This window comes from Ruditapes philippinarum, unplaced genomic scaffold, assembly GCF_026571515.1.
Source record: "Ruditapes philippinarum isolate M1 unplaced genomic scaffold, ASM2657151v2 ctg198_1_1_1_1, whole genome shotgun sequence".
Lineage (NCBI taxonomy): Eukaryota > Metazoa > Mollusca > Bivalvia > Venerida > Veneridae > Ruditapes > Ruditapes philippinarum.
The window spans coordinates 214299-236262 of NW_026866186.1; the positions used below are offsets into that span (position 1 = coordinate 214299).

Consider the following 21964-nt stretch of genomic DNA (forward strand, 5'->3'; position numbering starts at 1 on the left):
CATTAAATTACCTCAGGTGTGAAAATCTGCTGACTACAACAAGAGTTTGTGCTGTATCCGACAACTATGACACTTCAATAAAATCAAATATCAAAGGACCTATAAATTTATGGATCATTATAAATATCCTGGAAAGGACAAAATCTACTTCTCTTGTAACATTGTATGAATTTTAAGATAATTCATTCAGCATAATCATTAAAATTGCAAAAATCTGATTGCACAACAAAATTAAAAACAAAATCCGGTGCTGCGTAAAATTTTATTATTGTGAAAATATTTTCAAAACTTGATTCCATCTTGAATCAAATTTATTAAACTAGACTGAAGAATCGGCAAAATCTTTTTCCTCATTGCTCGAATTGTCTAACAAAAGAAAACGATTCTCGCTTCTACAGTATTGAATGATAATCAAATTTAGATTGAAAAAAAAGAAAAAGAAAAGTAGTTGAAAAGAACGACGAACTTTACAACTGCAAGGAATTTACAACAATCAAGCATACCATAAACTGATTAAGAAACCCTCAAAAATGAGTGCAGCAACTTGGAATCAAGAGACTAAAACAAAGTTAAACGAAAAAGTTACAGCAAATATAAACGATCTAGGATCACTAATAAGACATGTCATAAGAGCTTCAAAAAGTACTGAGGTAAGTTAAAAAAAAAAGAAGACAACGATTCGCCCCCTAGTCAAGTCAACACGTCCTTGTCCGCTCGTACCGTTTTCAGCTCTTTCCCTTTTTTGGCTGAGTCTTCACTAATGTTCTTTTATTTAAAAAAATGTAATAATAATTTGAAAATCGACAAAGCCTATGAACGGGGAAGTCGGTTAAACAAAAAATGTTTTATTTTCCCGTTAAGTTTCATGCACCCTTTCGTTTTCACTCGGAACAATTGGTGATTATTTTTAATTCGAAAAGTTGAGATTGTCTGTTATCAGAATACCTTGCCTATTATCATTGAGTTACTTTGAAAATGGAGTTGCTCAACTAGAACTGACACTGAAAATTTCATTGATAGATATTGAATTTTTTAAATGTTTTTTTTATTTGCTTTCCTTTTAGATATACATGTGTAGTCTATAGCCGGGCAAGCAAAAGCCTGGGACTTCCCCGTTTAAAAAAAGGCAAAGCCTCGGAGCTAGCTCTATTGAGGTTTACCGTAAAATAATATAAAATAATCGTTCATTTACATTTTCAGTTTTAAAACTGTCATTCGGTATTTTTTACACTGCTTCCGTTTATTCTGGTTCCCTGTCCCATTATGGTTCCTAAAAAAGTATTCGCATCTGTTTTCAATCAGAATTCCTCGACCTTTATTGTTATCTTGAAATTTAAAAAGTTGCTATGTGTCAATTTCAGTACTTCCGGTCAATATTTCAAAACCATCATTATCTAGCAGGTACTTGCTTTACCATAAAGCTCGCCAGTTCTTTGAGCTCGCTTTAAACTATCAGAAAGTTTATCTTGTATCAATTAATATGCCTAGTGAGTGGTTAACTAGAAATTTCCTAAAATTGACGCATGTACCTCAACAGTGTACATGACTATGACTGAGATCAAAGGTGCTAGTTGCATTGATTTGACCTAAAATATGTTTTAATCTTTTAATTCATGTAATATAATATCAATATATTAAAACAATTTAAAATATAATTTTTTTTTTGATCTTTGTAAAATTGTTATATTGTTATAGACAAGGTATGCAACAATCGGGTACGAAAATTATGGGAATGTCCAGTCTCGGTGTCAAAATTTTCCAACATGTATTGTTAGATTTTTGCATTGAATCAATGCAACATATATTTTTCTATCAAAATTTACTATGAACAGATCCTTATTTACATACAAATTACCGCAGTAAAGCCCAAGAGTAAGAAATTACCCTGCTCCGAAAGATGAGACCGTCATGACATGTCATTTGTAGCCTGGTATTTACGCTTGAAATACATCAACAAAGAGATCAAATGAGTCAAACACATATGCAAACAATGGGATTTTACATACTTTTTAATGGTTTTATGCTCCATAACTCGCACTTAGTCCTATGGGCCTGTGTTTAAAGAAATATTCTACATGTAGATGATATTTTTAGAAGGTTATTCCTACTGGAAGTATTCTCCAGCTACTGTTTCACATATATTGACATAGAGCAGAACGGGGAATCACGCACATGTTGCGGGAGAATACGTCCGATTTAGGAATTACCTTCTACATGTAGAATCTTTCTTAAAATGCGACTAGCACCTTTGACTGAGATAAATAATTTGACTTCCATGCTTTATACATCTTGGTAACTGTAAAGTTTCATAGTTTTGACTTTCAAAATTGCATCGTTATTTGCCCCACAGTATTAAAACCCACACAACAGAGATATTCTGTCTGTTTTTGTTCTGTTAGACATAAATGTACAGTGAGAAACACAAGTTTTTTGATTAATCATAATTGGATTATCACACCTTTTTGTGTTTATCCATACAACAATTCTGTCTCATTGGATTATCACACATTTCCTACACTTTATCCATAATCATTTTAAAGTAAGTTCTTTAAGATATTTAGGAGCTCACATGTATACATTTTTCTAAAATACAAATAGGAAAATGACATATGAGGGAGATGAACATACTGATGAATGCAAAGAGGAACACACATTTACACAATTAAAGCTATGCATAAATTATTTACAATTTTTGATGGTTGATTATGAATTTGCTATTAGTGGAAGGGCTTGTTCATTGTTACTGTACTAAATCATTACTTGGAAGTTTGGGAAGATTTTTTTTGCACTTCATTTATTATGTTTATTTTTTAATATATCTAAAATCCTGATGTCAATGTTTAACTGAAAGTGGTCAATGCATGTAACATTATTCCTGTTTCTTGAGTGTTACACTTCTTGTATTGTTTATTTTTTGGTTTCAGTTGTTGTCACAGGCTGCCAAGAATTTTGCATCACAGGAGTCGGCAATACAGAGTTCTACAGAGGTATATATAATATACATATATACATGTACATACATTATTAATTAACAATTTTTAAGTTCATTCTAAGTTTCACTTTAAGTTTCGAACCACTTGCCCAAGTTGCCCCTCACCGCTGTGTGTTTGATTTCTGATAGGGACTTTCGATTCTTTTATATGAGGAAGCTATCTTGTTATCTGACAGAAGGTTTGTTGCTCTGTGCAAGTGCCTGCTTGTGTGTGAGATAAATGGACAACACCTGATTTGTTTTCCGCCAGTTAACCTGGAAAGTTACCATGCGACCTTAATAGCCCAACAAAAAAAAAACAACAGATTCTTAACATCTTAGTAAAGTTTATTCAGCTTTGATTTTCTTGAAATATTTTGGCTCAACTGGAGACATGCAGTCAGGTCAGACTGTATAAAAGTGCAGGCTGATCTGGCTCTATAATGTTGGCAAATACAAGTGATTTCAGCAGGTTATGAGTTAAGGGATTTTTTTGTTAGTATTTTAACATGACTGATCATTGTTTCCTGATTTTCGCTTGTTGATATACATCGTATGGTTATTATAGATAAAATGCTTATATTTAAGTAACAATAATTAATTAAAGAATTATTTTCTTGTTTCAGTCTTTAAGAAAAATGAATCTTATCCGATCTCAGTTTGAATATCAGTAAGTATTTTTTTTTTATTTAATGAATATTATAAATGTTCTTATAATACAGCATTTAAACATATAGTCGTTAGTGCCTAAACATGGGTTAGGTTGTCTTATCATGATTTCCTAGAGCAAAAAGTGCATTAATCTGTTGTCAATTTCCCATTCAAACAACTCTGGTACTACTGGACAAAATTGAATGAAACTTGCTTGTAATTATTTTGTACAGAGAGTTTTAATAAAGTTGTTCCAATTTGTGTGTTTTATAATATATCATGATGACCAGAGCTAACAATTTACTTTAAGAATTAACTCTTGAAAATTTCTTCCCACAAACTACAAGGCCCAGAAATTAGATATTTTGAATGCAGCATTGCCTGTATTTGACATCCGCCAAGTTTTGTTTTGTTATAAACACTTGTGAAATAGATACATTATAGCTATATTTTTCTTTCTTTTCAGACAATCAGCTATAGAAAGAAGGTAAGATTGCAGGTTTTTTTTCCAGGATTTTGGGAACATGACCCATACACATGGAATTGGAAATTTCAGCCATGTTTTGTTAAAATTTGGGAAAAAATGCATGACTTTGATTTTGCAGTGATTAAATGAATGCAAAGAATCACTGTCCAGGATGGCATCTTTAAACATTTAAACACCATAACAGTGAAGAAGCCCTTATTTTCAAAGATTTTAGAATTTGTTATTCATTATTCGCTCGACTATTCGATAAGAATAAGTAGAGCTATTGCAGTCACCCGAGCGTCGGCGTCCGCGTCGGCGTCGGCGTAACCACTTATGTTAAAGTTTTTGTAATAGTTCAAATATTTTCAAAGTCCATAGACATATGGCTTTGAAACTTTGCACACTTGTTCACCATCATGACCCCAACCTGTAGACAGGAGGAGGTAACTCTATCAAGCATTTTGACAGAATTATGCCCCTTTTTCGACTTAGAATTTACGTTAAAGTTTTTGTAATAGTTCAAATATTTTTCAAAGTCCATTGACATATATGGCTTTGAAACTTTGCACACTTGTTCACCATCATGACCCCAACCTGTAGACAGGAGGAGGTAACTCTATCAAGCATTTTGACAGAATTATGCCCCTTTTTCGACTTAGAATTTACGTTAAAGTTTTTGTAATAGTTCAAATATTTTCAAAGTCCATTGACATATGGCTTTGAAACTTTGCACACTTGTTCACCATCATGACCCCAACCTGTAAACAGGAGGAGGTAACTGTATCAAGCATTTTTTTTACTATCAAGCACTAAGAATAGTCGAGCGTTGCTGTCCTACTGACAGCTCTTGTTTTTAAATTGTAACTTGCCATTGGGAATTTTTTCCTGTGAATTGGGAAAATAATATTCTATTTTCATTTGGGAATATGACCGAATATCGGCTATAAAATAAGCCAAAAAGAATCCCTGTGATTGGGATATATTTTCCAAATTGATAAGAAAACCATCAATAAATTTGAGATTGTATTGATTTTGAATGCACCCAAAATATTTTCACACATATGTTTTGACCTGGTCATCTGCCCAACTACCAAATATACATACATACAATGTTAGGGGCTATCTAACTGTTAATTTAACAAAAGTGAACAACAGAGTTCATTCTTTAACAATTGAATAAGTGGCCAATATGCCTTTATTAAACAAAAGAAAGAAATTTCCCCTCATTCCATTTAGATTATCTGTCTGTCTGCTTGCAATTTTTAGCTCGACTATTCGATAAGAATAAGTAGAGCTATTGCAGTCACCCGAGCGTCGGCGTCGGCGTAACCACTTATGTTAAAGTTTTTGTAATAGTTCAAATATTTTCAAAGTCCATAGACATATGGCTTTGAAACTTTGCACACTTGTTCACCATCATGACCCCAACCTGTAGACAGGAGGAGGTAACTCTATCAAGCATTTTGACAGAATTATGCCCCTTTTTCGACTTAGAATTTACGTTAAAGTTTTTGTAATAGTTTAAATATTTTCAAAGTCCATTGACATATGGCTTTGAAACTTTGCACACTTGTTCACCATCATGACCCCAACCTGTAGACAAGAGGAGGAAACTCTATCAAGCATTTTGACAGAATTATGCCCCTTTTTCGACTTAGAATTTACGTTAAAGTTTTTGTAATAGTTCAAATATTAAAGTCCATTGACATATGGCTTTGAAACTTTGCACACTTGTTCAACATCATGACCCCAACCTGTAAACAGGAGGAGGTAACTCTATCAAGCATTTTGACAGAATTATGCCCCTTTTTCGACTTAGAATTTACGTTAAAGTTTTTGTAATAGTTCAAATATTTTCAAAGTCCATTGACATATGGCTTTGAAACTTTGCACACTTGTTCACCATCATGACCCCAACCTGTAAACAGGAGGAGGTAGCTGTATCAAGCATTTTTTTTACTATCAAGCACTAAGAATAGTCGAGCGTTGCTGTCCTACCGACAGCTCTTGTTGTGTTTGCTCTGTATCTCTTATATATTCAGAATAAAAGGTGGTTCTAGCTCATACGCATACTTAGGCAAATTTAAAACAACAAGAAATATATGTAACAATTTTAATATATTGTGTGCATTAAAAACACAGGTATTCAACATACTTATTTATTTTTGTTACGGGAGGGCTTTTGTCCGCCTTGTTAATTTCACGGGAGGGCTTTTGTCCGCCCAGTCATTTTCATGGGAGGGCTTTTGTCCGCCCTGTTATTTTCAAGGGAGGGCTTTTGTCCGCCTTGTCATTTTTTGACGGGAGGGCTTTTGTCCGAGAGGGCTTTTGTCCGTTTCCAAATTGAAACTACTTGGCAGAAACATTAAGTTACCATAATGAGATGATATTCAGAGTGCAGGTTTGGGCTTTCACACATTCATTATATATGAATTTCAAAATATTGTGATCAGAATTCATGTTTTGGACAGATGGAGGGAAAAAGAGAATATTTGAAATAAATATCAATAGTGTGGGACAAAGATTTAAGGTTGCTGAGATCAAATTTGGCCTCCATCCTATCTTTTTTGTTGTTGTACAAATCATTGTAGTATTTTGGATTTTTCATATAGACATATAGGCAGAATTAAACTGTTGAACAGAATTTCTTTAAACTTGGCATGTTGTTAGAATATGATGACAGAAATATTAGAAGCGGAACAAATTTGGGTGTCATCCATCACACTTTTGAGTTATTTGCCCTTGAATCAGAATTATTAACTTATTTAATTTCATTTCAAGGGCGGATAACTAATACATATGGCTGCAAAGTATTTTTTATACTTCTTGATTCTGTTTTTCTCTTTGTTGTTGATAACAAAACATAATAACATACAATTCCATGAAATTTTGCACACTGACTCATACTGAAGTAAGCTACATGACAATAAAAATTATCTGCCCTCGAATTAAGCAAAAAAAATCAGGGTCAGATAACTAAAAAATGAGTAAGGTGATACCTATTTTGTTCTGCTCTTAATGTTTCTGTTACTATATTCTAACAACATGCTATGTTTAAAGAAATTCTGTTCAACAGTTTTAATTTTGTCCTAATGTCCATATGAAAACCCTTGAAAACGTCTTTGTGCTGAATTTCAATCCAAAGGGAAGTAACAAAAAAAAAAAATATTTGTAAACATAGCAATTTGATAAATTTTTTTGTCTGCTTTTGAAGTACCTACATATTATTTAATTTTACCAATGAAATATGGTGCAATATCAGTCAAATAAAAAACTAATGCAAAAAATTTTTATTTGCCTGAGTGTCACTTTTGCCTTTACCAATCTGTCCAGTTCAAACCAAGATAAGCTGCCACATCTGTGCTGTCTGATCATTGTTTGCTCCGTTTCCAGTTCAAATAGAAATTATTTTTTTTACAAATCCCTAAAAATGATGAATGGTTATGTCTAGATTGAAAGATGGGCAAGTCCATTTTAGACAATTAGTGTAGTAAGGGTTAACACAGCCAAACATATTATTTCTTCATTTTCAGTATGTCAAGCATAGATGAAATTCAAGACCAGTTGAAAACCATTCAGCGGTGACTTAAGCTGCCTGTGACCATATAATAGGGTATTGTGCAATAGACAAATAACTCCTTACCATATATGTAACACATTCTTCTCAACAACTAGATAACGTGTATACGATATATGACATATAATATGTTGAAAAATCAAGACTACAAAATTGCAGATAGTACAATCAATGTTATCAATTAGTTCACACAAGTCAGAAAAATATGTTGTGCATCATTGATACCTGACAGATAGTGACTAATATATATATAATTATGCCTTGTAGCTCTTTGTACTTCTACTATGTTCAATAATTTAAACAAAATTATATATATATGGTACTCATATAGTGTTTATATACATGTTAGCATATGAAGTAGTTTGTACACCATTGTCTTTTAAAAATGATGACCAGGATGTATTGGCATATCCATTTTAGCTCAGCTGAGTCTAAAGTACTCAGAAATGAGCCTTTTGTGATCGCATGATTTCTGTTGTGTACCTTAGTGTTGTGTAGCATGCATAAGTTTGTCTGTGAACAAATCAGTTTATGTAATGCCAGCTAATAATTTCAACTTGTCAAGGTCTCTACCATTTTTGTCTCACAGTCTGTGGTAAGACCTTGTTTAATTGTCAAAAAACTTGTACCGGTATGTAGATCGTCAATCTTGTCTAACAAATTTAGTATTACACGTTCTAACAGTTGCTGTATTTAAAATTACCTCTCTTCAAATCTGCCCCTCTAAATATGCTACTCATGTTGGTAGTCTTTCAGTTTTTTAAGACTTCACCTTAATGTCTTCAAATACTTTAAATTCTGCCCATGATTTTAATACCAAAGAATAACAGAAAGAATTACCAGTCAGAAGCATAATTTATTCTTAAAAAGCAAAAAAATGAAATTGTAAAATTTACAATAAAATATTACAAAAAGTTACAGTACATGTACCAAAGAACACATTCCTAAATAAAGTAATACTCTTGCCTGGTCCTTGTGTTGATAAATAATAAAATATTAAATGCTTTTATATTTCCCAACAAATGTCCAAAATACTCATAGTTATTATAAATGTAATTATTATAATGATCCCACAAATTGTTAATAGTCAATTGATTATTTATAACGCTTCCATGACATTTCGTCGAAAGACATTTTGTCAGGTGTGACAAATGGTCGAATCCTACATTTGATAAAATTGGACAACTTGTATAATTTGACCATTGGTCAAATTTATTTTATGTCGAAAAGTGACAGAAATTTGTAAATTTTGTCGAAAAATAAATGAAAGAAAAAAAGTAGACAGGTAAAATTAATGACATTGTTTATGTTAATAGCTGTTCTTGATTATGAAAAAGAACTATTTTGTGAGTTAATCAGGTTATCAATGATGTGTATGTCATAACATGAGTAAGTTCACGAGTAAATGCACTGCTTTCTTGAATTTTCAGTTTTGTTGTTTGGTTTATGTTTTCCTCTGTAATCAACACTAGTAAAACAATCATTTTGTTTTTGTTTATTGCTTAATGCATATTTAATGAGAGCTGGTTTCCTACACACTAGTTTCTCATTAATTGTTTTTTACAAACACAAACAGGCTCTTTTCCATTCCTGTTGTGCTTTTATAGTGCTGACTTATAGACTCTTTGCCTGTTTCACTTCCTGATACATTGCAAATTTTCTTTGTACATTTAAAGCTGCATGCCTCAAGATGAGCCAAAATGTTTTAAGAAAACTAACTTAAGAAAAATATACTGAGATTTTTAGGAAAGAAAAAACATTCAAGTACATATTATATTGGTTTAATGACAGATTTTTCAGTATTTGATAAAAAGATTTGTACTGCTTGACTTACACAGTAAGGGCTATATTTACATATTCTGACCTACTTTTGGTAATTTTCATAGATTTTTAGTGCCGTGGCAATGTTAAAATTACTTCCTTTGTTTGCTTTAAGGTATTTTACTTTTAATACATTTTCAAAATTTTCAGGATAATTAGCATAAACCTGGAGGCATGCTGCTTTGAACCTCAACTTTCTTCAATTTGTTTAGCTTCCGGAACAATTTTTAATGAATTTCAACTTAAGGAAGTATGTATTTTTTTCTAACATGATGAATAAAAATCTTGACCTTTGGAGGTTTCCCTGAGGGAACTAAGCTATAATCAGGCATCATTCCTTCTTTATTCAGGTTGTTTGATAAAATATTCTCTTAGATAAGTTGAGTTATTGATACAGATGTAGTTTTGACATCCACTTCCTTTGCGGGGATGATAGCTTCACTGTCATGGGGCTATTCACTAAATGTCTGCAAGGACTGGCATCAGTACCAGAATGTTTGAACCTGTTGCAGTTCATACCATCAATAGCATGGCAGTACTGGCCAGTTGGATGAAATGCTTCAATTAAAGCAGCACGTAAATAAGTGACTTGTTCATATGAAGGAGGCTGTTGTTTCATAACTTTCTGACCATAATCATCCACAGTTCTTCTTATCGATCCTTTCATACCTATTTTTAAGTCCTGGAAAACTGTAGCCTTAACTTTACTCCCCTTTGGGTCTGACCATTGACAAAGTGTGTCGGTACATGAAGGACCTTCTAATGCACCTGTGGCTTGTAATTCACAAATTTTAAACAGTACTGCCCCAATATGGTCTGATCTCTCACTCTTCCCAACAGTACAAGTACAAAATCCGCCATATGGTTCCCCCAAACACTTGTCAATAACAACATACACCAGTTTAATTTCATCTTGATTTGTTGATTTGGATGGATTACACTGAGCTTTAATGATTGTTAAGTTGTCATACATCAGCATTTATCAAGTACTTTTTCACTATAGACTCTTTAATGACTGGTAAGTATGAAATGTCTTTCTTCCAGCTGTTTAGCTGACACATGTATGCTGGAGTAATGTTATGTAACTCCTCTCTTTGAGTAGAACTTTTTACACCATTTACTGACTGCAAATGTCCTGTTGTTGAAATTCCCAAAACATGATACAGGAGTATAATGCACGCCTTCTTAGGGAGCTTAACATCCACATTGTTTTCTGTACATAGTTTCTTAAGTTGTTCAATTTTCAAGTTTGCAACACTGTTTAGTCTCTGAGGTTTTCTTTACCAACTAAGGATTTTATACCCTGAAAAATAAAGAATAAATAAATTGTAACCTTTATTTGATAAGATAGTATGTGATTTTAACATTAATCCTTTAAATATGTAAAATGCTCATCTTTAAGTAAAATATTTCTATTGCAGAAATCTGTTAAAATTTAGAATAATCTTACTTTGTATGTCTTGTTTGGAATAAGAAAATGCACAGAGTGTTTGGGAAACTCCATTCCCTACTACAGGTCCAGTAAAGTGTGTCATCTCTTTTTAATGGCTCCTTGTATTAACACTGTATTTACGCTAACAAGGGGGTCATTACAACAGAAAAAAATGGATATGTAATGTTCATGTACTTCTTTCATTTATATATAACATATTTTCAGTTGTCATGTCCTGGAATGCTGTAGAAATATACTTACAGGTTTGTTTATAATCCCATGCTTTGTCATGACTCCAGGGCCGCTATGACCAGCAAATTCATCTAAACGAAAAAATGCAACATATTGTTAAGTAATTAATCAGTGTTTGCACTGTTTTTAATGTTACACCATGAAACACTTTACAGCATGTTCGAGTACAAAATTAGATAGCTTACTAAAGACTTTAATAGGTCTACATGAAAATGTAGATGAATTTTTCCAAAGGGCCCTAATACAAACAATTATTAAAGAGAATTGCTAAATGTTGTCTGTGCCAAAAAATTTAAGGTGTAAATCTTTTTCATATATAACCTTTACGCGAACATCTGCCCCAGATTGTGGCAAATATTGACTTTGGAGCTTAGTTTTAGCAACATCTGTAGACGTCTACTGGTCAATGTTCCATGATGGATTTCTACGTCTTTTATGTCTTTTCCGGTAATTTCTTTTTCATAAAGATCCAAAAACTGATCCATTCTTTCCATTTTTAGCTCGACTATACGAAGTATATGGAGAGCTGTTCTACTCGCCCCGGCGGTGGCGTCCGCGTCCAGATTTCAGATTAAAGTTTTGGTGCAGTAAAGTATTTTTCACTATAACTTTCTCATTTCTTAAGGTATCAACTTCAAACTTCAAATATATGTTCCTTATCCTCAACCACATCTGACAAGGTTCATAACTCTAGCGCCAATATTTTCAGATGTATCTCCCCTTGAACTTAGAATTTTCGTTAAAAAATACTATTGTTTACGGTTACTTCTTTATTTCTTAAGGGATCAACTTCATACTTCAAATATATGTATCTTATCATCATCCACATCTTATGTGACAAGGTTCATAACTCTAGCACCAATATTTTCAGATTAATCTCCCCATAAACTTTAACTAGAAACATGTCATTTTTTACTACGACTTTTTTAGTTTTAAAGGTATCTACCTCACACTTCAAATACTTATTCCTTATCATCAATTACATTTTATGTGACAATGTTCATAACTCTTGAAGCAATATTAACAGATTTATCTCTCTTTGAACTTAGGATTTTCTTTACGAAATATTATAACTTCTTTTCTTTTTAAGGTATCTACTTCAAACTTCAAATATATATTTCTTATCATTACACACATGTTGTGTGACAAGGTTCATAACTCTAGCGAGACTCTTTCTAGAATTATTCCCCTTGATCTTGGAATTTATGTTAACAATGTTATTTTTTACTAAAAATTAAAACATAATTATACATAATTGATTTTTCTTTCATAGTTTTGTCTTCCTTACTGCGTCCAGTATTTTATTAGTCGAGCTTCGCTGTCTCCTGTGACAGCTCTTGTTGGCTTTGTGTTGATCCTGGATTTCCGTTTTAAAAATTATTGTACTGTTCATTAAACATATCTTTGACTTCACTGCCACCATTTTTTTACCGTTTTTATTTCATTTTTTACCTTTTGCCATTTTTTTAATGTCATTGCTATTCTCATTATTTACCTCTTTCTGTTCTGCAAAGCTATCTACTGTAGCGAAGCCTTATTACCAAAGGTGTTGTCAAAAGACAATTAGAAAGGTTACCTATGGACTTGGATGCAATCTATTGTAAAGCATTAGCGCATCATGAAACTGCCTATTCGATCAATATTATCAATCAAGTTGATGAGAAAATTGCTTTTTTACAGATTATTTATGTCCTACAGATATTTTTATGAAGTTCATCCGACAGCAAAAGGTAGTCAATGTTTCTAAATTGAATTAAATGGGATTAAATGAATGTTCATGTAATCCATCAATACCAAACCCAAGACGAACTCCACTTCAAACAGAAGCTATAAAGTTGTGGAAATGAGAACAAAGACAAAACTCTGTATTCAATATAGCAGAACCCCAATAGAAGTATTCAGCATCATTATTATAAGGGATTTCAGTTCTCTCTTTTATTATTGGTGAAAATAAGAACAATGAATAATTGTGTAATAGTTTAATTATGTGTCATTGCTGGTATATATGTTCAAGTGCTCTCACTAAGATCTCATTAACATTATAATTAGATCCGATTAACATTGTCATCTTCAGACATTTTTATACAAGAGCAGCACATTTTTTGTTAGCTCTTCCTCGTCAGCGTCATCATTTTGGAATTAAATTAAAGTTATTGAAAGAGCTCCTTGCAAATTGTTAATCTGTGTTTAATTACTCTGATGACTCTTTCCACGTGTATTTGCACATTTCTGATTTTTCTCTACATGTTGGGCAGGCAACTGATTTTCCCCTCTGTAAATGTGTATATGATCAACTATACGCTACAAGCTGTATTTGTTTTCATATAAGCTAAAGAATAATTTTGTTGTACTAACCAATAATTGCTTCAACAATTTGTTGGTTGAGTGGATTGTACATGGACACCTCAGATTCAGTAAGACTGATCTGCTGGAGCTGTTCTTTTGTGAAAAGACGGTCAGCAAATATCTTGCTTATCTTTTTCTGTCTTTTGGAGGCTGTGGACTGGCCGTAGCCTTATTTAACTATGGTACATGTACCAAAAATTCAAATAAGTTTAATCATTGTTTTACAATGAAATACATGCCAATCACAAATATATCCAAGTTTGTCTGTTGCATACAAATGCTACAATTTTTGCTTGCCAACAAATTTTTGCACGGAATGTACTTCTTCTGTTATGTCCTCATTTTTGACACCAAACTTATCCTTCAGTATCCCCAACATGGCATTGTCCAATCGCACATCAAACTGACATTTATTTGGTGTCTTTGAATTCAAGGCTTTGCCCGACACACTATGGCTAAGAATGTACTTCTTACTGTAAACATTTTATCATACAGTTTGTCAACGTGCGAAATAGAGTGCTGGTAAATATGTTGAAGTGCTCTCACAAAGATGCAATTATCATTATAATTAGATCTGCTTAACATTGTCAACTTCAGTCATTTGCATCGTAGCCTATCCGTACATCTATGTCCACTAGAGCAGCACAGTTCTTACAAGCTCTTCCTCGTTAGCCTCATCATTTTGTGATTTAATTAAAGTTACTGAAAGAGTTCCTTGCAAATTGTTAACCTGTTGACTCTTTCCACATGTATTCGCATATGACTGATTTCCTCTACATGTTGGGCAGACATCTGCTTCCTTCCCTCTGTAAATGTGGATATGAGCAACTCTTTGCTACAAGCTGAAACACAGTCATCTCGCAGAGTAAATCCCCTATCTGCCAAAATTTAGGCGTTCGGTAGTGATATCTGTAACTAATAAAATCAGACCTTCGTGTTATTTCCATGTCAGAAACTACCACCCCAGCACAAGAAATAATTGAGTCAGCACCATTTTGGTGCACAAAATAAAAATATCACAGTTCTTTGGGTTTTTTTTATAATTAGAATAACACTTAAGTGCCCGTGACTGTAGGTTTCTTGGTCTAACAATGAATATTGTTCAAAACAATCGATTTTCGAAGTAAGCCTAGGGAACTTTACTTTAAATGATGCACATAAAGTCAACAAAATAATTTCTCTGTCTTGCTAAAAAACATTCATAATTGTTCGACTTTTTCGCACAACAAAACATGCATGTGACTATGTCAAGTTTCCTTTTCAATAGCAAAGATCAAAAAGTGTATAACGTTATACTTTTGAATTCAAAGAGAAGATGACTTTTGAATAACGATGCCAATTATAAACCTTGTCATACATGATGTGATTGATGACAAGTGGCAAATTATTTAATTTTATTGTTAACACCATTATCTTTGGAAAAAAAAAACCCACACCTTTCAATAAATTCTTAATCAAAAGTAAAGATTAAAATAAGACATCATAAAACTGAAACTCAGTATGGAGATGTATACACTTTTCCTGTGAGGAAGCACTTTAAAGGTTGACCTTGCATTTGTTTTTCATATTAGCTTAAGAATAATTCTATTGTACTTACCAATAATTGCTTCAACAATTTGTTGGTTGAGTGGATTGTACATGGACACCTCAGATTCAGTAAGACTGCTCTGCTGGAGCTGTTCTTTGTGAAAAAGACAGTCAGCAAATATCTTGCTTATCTTTTTCTGTCTTTTCCTCCCTGTGGACTGGCCGTTGCCTTATTCAGTGATGTGTACTGTTGGTCTTTGTGTACATACAAACCAGTTGCAGAAAATGATTCCTCCATTTGTGAAATTATAGATAACATTATTTTAATTGCAGTTTATTTTAAAAAAATAAATCTAGAAGATTAAATGTTTTTGAAATGCTAGTTGCGTAAATATGCAACACACTTTGGTAGTCTTTCTAGTTTTTAAGTTTTCATTCACCAGGATATTGTTCTCATCTTTAACTGACCCAATGAAGATATGATTATGAACAACCAACCTAATAAAGATGTATGAACAATCTTGATAAAAGTTATCATAAACATTGACACAATATATCTAATATAATTTCCTATCTTAAAGTTACATTTAATAAATTTTATAAAAAAAAAAACAGAAATAGCGTCATTTCATTAATTAATTGGGTTTCACATCAGCTCCAGATCTTATTTGGTGTCCAGACAACCAAAATGAGTTTTATAAGCATAGAATCTGCAACCTCATTGTAGCGAAATCGGAAGTACAATTTCTGTTTGCATGAAAACTCCGCCTTTGGATCATCCGTACATCAATATTAAATAAACAAACATGACTATAAGCAGCAGTCCAAATTTAACGGTATATTTCCGCATTGTAACGGATGTTTGCATACAAATTTAATCTTTTTTATGGTATGATTTTTAGCTCGACTATACGAAGTATATGGAGAGCTGTCCTACTCGCCCCGGCGTCGGCGTCCGCGTCCGCGTCCATATTTCAGATTAAAGTTTTGGTGCAGTAAAATATTTTTCACTATAACTTTGTCATTTCTTAAGGTATCAACTTCAAACTTCAAATATATGTTCCTTATCATCATCCCCATCTTATGTGACAAGGTTCATAACTCTAGCACCAATATTATCAGATTTATCTCCCCTTGAACTTAGAATTTTCCTTAAAAAACAATATTTTTTACTGTAACTTATTTATTTCTAAAGGTATCAACTTCATTCTTCAAATATATGTACCTTATCATCATCCATATCTTATGTGACAAGGTTCATAACTCTAGCACCAATATTGCAAGAATTATCTCCCCATCAACTTAGATTTTTTTTACTAGAAAAATGTTATTTTTTACTATAACTATTTTAGTTTTAAAGGTATCTACCTCAAACTTCAAATACTTATTTCTTATCATCAATTACATTTTATGTGACAATGTTCATAACTCTTGAATCAATATTTACAGATTAATCTCTCTTTGAACTTAGGATTTTCTTTAAGAAATATTATAACTTATTTACTTTTTAAGGTATCTACTTCAAACTTCAAATATATATTTCTTATCATAACACACATGTTGTGTGACAAGGTTCATAACTCTAGCGTGACTATTTCTAGAATTATTTCCCCTTGATCTTGGAATTTATGTTAACAAATGTTATTTTTTTACTATAACTTAATACATTATTATACATAATTGATTTTTCTTTCATAGTTTTGTCCTCCTTACTGCGTCCAGTATTTTATTAGTCGAGCTTGGCTGTCTCCTGTGACAGCTTTTGTTTTCTGAATGCCAGGCCTAGTGCACCGTGAAGCTTAAATCGTTAAAGTGTGTTTGCACAAGAAAATCTCATATTTGCGTTGTCTGTATAGCAACTTTAACACTGTGACATAGAGCATACACGAGCTGATTTTAGTCTTCATTTGCATGTTAAGCTCAATGGCATGTTTTACTTGTGTCTTTGCAGCCTTTTTTTACATTCGTTGCTTAAACTTTGACTGAATTACACTGGTTACACAAAGTTAACTTTCACGATAAAATGGAATAGAAAAAATTGAATCAAGCTGCTATATAAATGATTAATATACATGTATATCATTTGAGAATTATTTTAGTATATACATGTAGTCCTGAAATCTTGCTGTTATCTTTAATATATTTAGTAACTGTATCAGACTCCAGTGATCACAAGTTTAAGTAAAACTTTCAAAGACTAATCACTGTAGTTTACTTTTTCACATTGTCATGTTGAATAGAAGAGTTAAACAGCATTTTGTAATTTGTAAATGAGGTACTAGTAATAATGTCAGTGTCAATTGTGGATTTTCTGGATATATGAACTTCTTCATCTGTTTGGTTTTCTAGACGTTCTTTTTTCCCACCATGTCCTGATCACTTACCACATGACGCTTTTTCCTGCCTTTGATTTTCACCTCGGTGACTGTTGCTCTCTTTTTTCATCACTACATTCTAGAGTAAATTTGAAAACTTGTTTTAAAGAAGTTTATTCTATATTAAAAAATATGTAGTATATCGTCAACTTCGTGCGAAAATGTCGTAATTCAAAAATCGTTTTCAGGAAGAGTAAAAACTTAATAACCTTTTTAAAAACTGCTGTAACAAGGTACAATTCGGCAAAAAAGCTTGTTAAAGCAATGTCATGATTATGAAATATTATAAATTACTTTGATGTGCGTGTTTTTACAACAAATCGATATACGACATTTGTTTAGAAACGTTTTGCACAATTCATCAGTGATTCTGAGATACGCCAAATACGACATTTTCGAAAAGGTTATAATTGATGCATTCCATCGAGTTACGTCATTTTTTCATATTGAAAGTTCTTAATTCTTGTTATTAAATCGACCATTTCCATGTTTTTGTATCATTTATTGTTTCAGAATAATGATATTAAAATAAAAAGGTGACAAGACAATGAAAATTTTATTTTGACATTTCTTATGTCGTCACTCAGTTAAGAAAAATCTTGAACCTGAACATATAACCTCTGTGCAATGATACTTCTTAACTAAGCCATAAAAAGGAGACATTATAACACATCTTTTTATGTTTTTAGTTCCAAAACAGAACAAGTAATCAAGAGATAATTACCTTTTGCGAGGTAACTATAACATAAAATGAAGAATGTTAATAAAAACAGTAACTTTTAAGTAGCCAACACATATAAACTTTAAACTTTTGAATGTCAGTATAACAAGCGCACTTAACACTATATTAATACATGCATTGAAGGCTATCATGGTTTTGTATCCATGATACGGAATCATGTTCCTTCTTCACGCTTTAAAACTTAAAACATTTCAAGACAAAAGAAATTTTAAACGAAAAGCTATAAAGTATGACTGTTAACACTGTAAATATTAAAGCCTCTCTTCCCTGGCATAATAAAGTCAAAATGTAACTTAAAGCTTTTATTAATCGCCACATGGAGTCATTTCACTTAAACGTATCAATAAATTGTACAGGTAAAATGTTATAATATAATTATTGTTATAGTAACAACATTAATGCAATTTGTAATATTATCACGCTAATGCAGTACTTAAATGATAATTGTATAAAACGTTTTTAAAGTGTACGCAATATACAGTAATAAACACCAAAAATTGTAATTTGCAACATAATTACGCATATGTAATACGTTTTACCTCTTAGAAAAAGTGCGCATGCGTGAGCAAATGGTGGAAATTTTAAATCAGTGTAATAGAAAATGGAAAATTAATATATTTACAAGTTATTTAGTGATCAAAATAAGTTTTTGATATATTTTTTGGTGAAGGGAATGTTTAATATTGGGACCATATGACCAGAAAGCGAAAAAAGTCTAAAACTTCGCCTGGAGAAGAAAAACATCAAACACCAGTGAAAAGGCGGGAACGTAAACAAAGGCAAAACATGGACAAGGAAAATGGACAAAATATACAAAAGCTAAGTACTGACTCATCGTTTAAACAAACACAACCTTATCCCCCCCCCCCCCAATCACAGTTATTATCATCGAACTTTGGATACACGTACCCCCCTCCAATGAATATTGGTGCAAGCCCTACCCAATTATGGGACAAATGGATGCATGTAACTCATCTAATGTTCATTTAACCGCCTCGCCAGGCACAAACGTTATGGCAATGATAATGAAACGGTTGGATAGTATGGACAATAAACTTTCCAGGTTAGATACAATTCAATGTAGTGTTGACAGTATAAACATGCGTATCAAAACAATGGAATTAAATGTCAATAAAGTACAGGCTTTAGAGCGTAGCCGCGACTTCGATAGTCAAACTTTGTTGGAAATGAATAAGCATCACAAAGATAGTTTGCCAATAAAAGGTCGAAAATTGAACTAGAACATAAAAGCATAGAAATCGCATTATTTAAAGTCAGAAATACAAGATTTAAAATGTCGTAGTATGTGGGACATTTTATTGTTACACAAAATCAAAGAAGAAAAAGATGAAAAGTTAAAATCCTACAATTTATTGAAGAAAAACTTAAAATATAAAATGCATCTAGTGATATCCGACTTCAGAGAGTACATCGCATTGGGCAATATAGTGCCGGAAAAACACGACGGATTGTCGCTAAATTCACGGACTTCCCTGATCGTGAGCGGGTGCGACGAGCTGCTAAGGAGCTGAAGGGATCTATCTATGGCATATCAGAACAGTATCCTAAAGAAATAGTAGATCAGCTCCGTAAGTTAATCCCTATCATGTTACAGGCCCGCCTGGACGGAAAGGAAGCATACCTTAAGATGGACAAACTTTACATTAACAATCAGCTTTATAGAGAATCATTCTAGGAACCAAGTGGGAATGTTTTAAAATGTATATCGTGGAACGTAGAAGGACTTACTGTGGGAAAAAAACAATGCAAGGATTTTTTAGACATATTATGTAAAATGATATTATCTGTCTAAGTAATTTCGTATCTCAAATTAAACATTCTCACATCACATAAACCATTATTTTGTAATTATATATATTCATGTCATGTGTCATTTATGTATTATATGTTGTATTTGTATATTTAATATGGTGATGAGCTTTTTATGCTTAAACCAAGTAATAAAGTTTCTGTTCTGTTCTGTTCTTAATGTCAATTTCTTGAAATGTTATTTTCATCATGGTTATTTTTATGTAACATGTGAAAGATTGTCATAAAAGCCATGATAATCTTTTGGTATTACGGACTTCAGCTGCATCAAGCGAAGGTATTTTGTATTCTTGGTTGGAAGGCTACTATTATAAAGATTTCCTACAAGTTCCGTGACAGAAACATCAAGCGTACGTGATCTAATACTTCTAGGGTGAAGTACGTGCCATCATATTTTAACTTGAACTGAATTTTGCCTTCAGGCAAGTACTTCAGTATGCGTATGTCAGTCACCGTTGCTGATCCAACTCCAGAGCCTGGTCGAATTGATGGATAATAATTTTGTTCATCGAAAAAGAATGATTCACATAATCTTGTAAGGCGTATTGTGCATGCAGCTTCCATGTTTTCTACATACATTTGTGGTACGTAAATGGATTGTTTTTTTGTTGTTTTTTAGCTCACCTGTCACAAAGTGACACGGTGAGCTTTTGTGATCGCTTTTCGTCCGGCGTCCGTCCGTCGTCTGTCCGTCCGTAAACTTTAACTTTAAATGACATCTCATAAACCTCTTAGCCAATTTCATCCAAACTTCACAGGAATGTTTCTTTGGTGGTCACCTTTAAAAATTGTTCAAAGAATTTAATTCCATGCAGAACTCTGGTTGCCATGGCAACCGAAAGAAAAAACTTTAAATATCTTCTTTTAAAAAATCTAAAGAGCTAGAGCTTAGATATTTGGCATGAAACATCTTCTAGTAAGTTTCTACCAAGTTTGTTCAAATAAAAGCCCTGGGGTCAAAATTGGCCCCGCCCCAGGGGGTCATTGATTTTCCCTATATACATATAGTAAAAACTTAAAAAATCTTCTTTTAAAGAACCCATAGAGCTACAGCTAAGATATTTAGCATGAAACATCATCTAGTAAGTATCTACCAAGTTTGTTCAAATAAAAGCCCTGGTGTCAAAATTGGCCCCGCCCCGGGGGTCATTGATTTTCCCTATATGCATATAGTAAAAACTTAAAAAATCTTCTTTTAAAGAACCCATAGAGCTAGAGCTAAGATATTTAGCAGGAAACATCTTCTAATAAGTGTCTACCAAGTTTGTTCAAATAAAAGCCCTGGGGTCAAAATTGGCCCCGCCCCAGGGGGTCATTGATTTTCCCTATATGCATATAGTAAAAACTTAAAAAATCTTCTTTTAAAGAACCCAAAGAGCTAGAGCTAAGATATTTAGCATGAAACATGTGCTAATGGGTGTCTACAAAGTTTGTTCAAATAAAAGCCCTGGGTTCAAAATTGGCCCCGCCCCGGGGGTCATTGATTTTCCTTATATGTGTATAGCAGCAAAAAAATTAAAAAATCTTCTTTGAAAAAACCCAAATAGCTAGAGTTTAGATATTAAGCATGAAACATCTTCTAGTGAGTGTCTACCAAGTTTGTTCAAATAAAAGCCCTGGGGTCAAAATTGGCCCCGCCCTGGGGGTCATTGATTTTCCTTATATGTGTATGGCAAAAACTTAAAAATCTTCTTTGAAAAAAACCAAAAAGCTTGAGTTTAGTTATTAAGCATGAAACACCTTCTAGTATGTGTCTACAAAGTTGGTTCAAATAACAGCCCTGGGGCTTAAACTGCCCCCGCCCCAGAGGTGTCATTGTTTTTAACTATATGTGTATAGTATAAACTTAAAAAAATCTTCTTTTAAAAAACCCAATGAGCTAGAGGTTAGATTGCAGGAAACATTTTTTTGTGGGTGTCTACCAAGTTTGTTAAAATAAAAGCCCTTGGGTTAAAATTGGCCCTGCCAAAG

At 32.8% G+C, this 21964-nt stretch overlaps 2 protein-coding genes across 3 annotated transcripts in view; one reads left to right on the plus strand and one right to left on the minus strand.

Annotated features, from left to right (window-relative positions):
• LOC132731630 (UV-stimulated scaffold protein A-like) overlaps positions 1-246 on the minus strand; it is a 45902-nt gene extending 45656 nt beyond the window's left edge. Inside the window, exon 1 of one of the 2 annotated variants that reach the window (XM_060717842.1) lies at positions 12-242. The gene's annotated coding sequence lies outside the window, so the exon portion shown is untranslated. Of the gene's footprint in view, positions 1-11 lie in introns of both variants that reach the window. The other variant, XM_060717840.1, reaches the window with a different exon arrangement.
• Positions 247-460: 214 nt separating this feature from the next.
• LOC132731631 (BLOC-1-related complex subunit 7-like) lies at positions 461-9091 on the plus strand. Its single transcript, XM_060717843.1, has 5 exons — positions 461-650; positions 2925-2987; positions 3598-3641; positions 4089-4109; positions 7625-9091. The coding sequence occupies exons 1-5, from the start codon at positions 531-533 to the stop codon at positions 7674-7676; spliced, it is 300 nt and encodes a 99-aa protein (XP_060573826.1). The 5' UTR covers positions 461-530; the 3' UTR covers positions 7677-9091.
• Positions 9092-21964: the final 12873 nt, after the last annotated feature.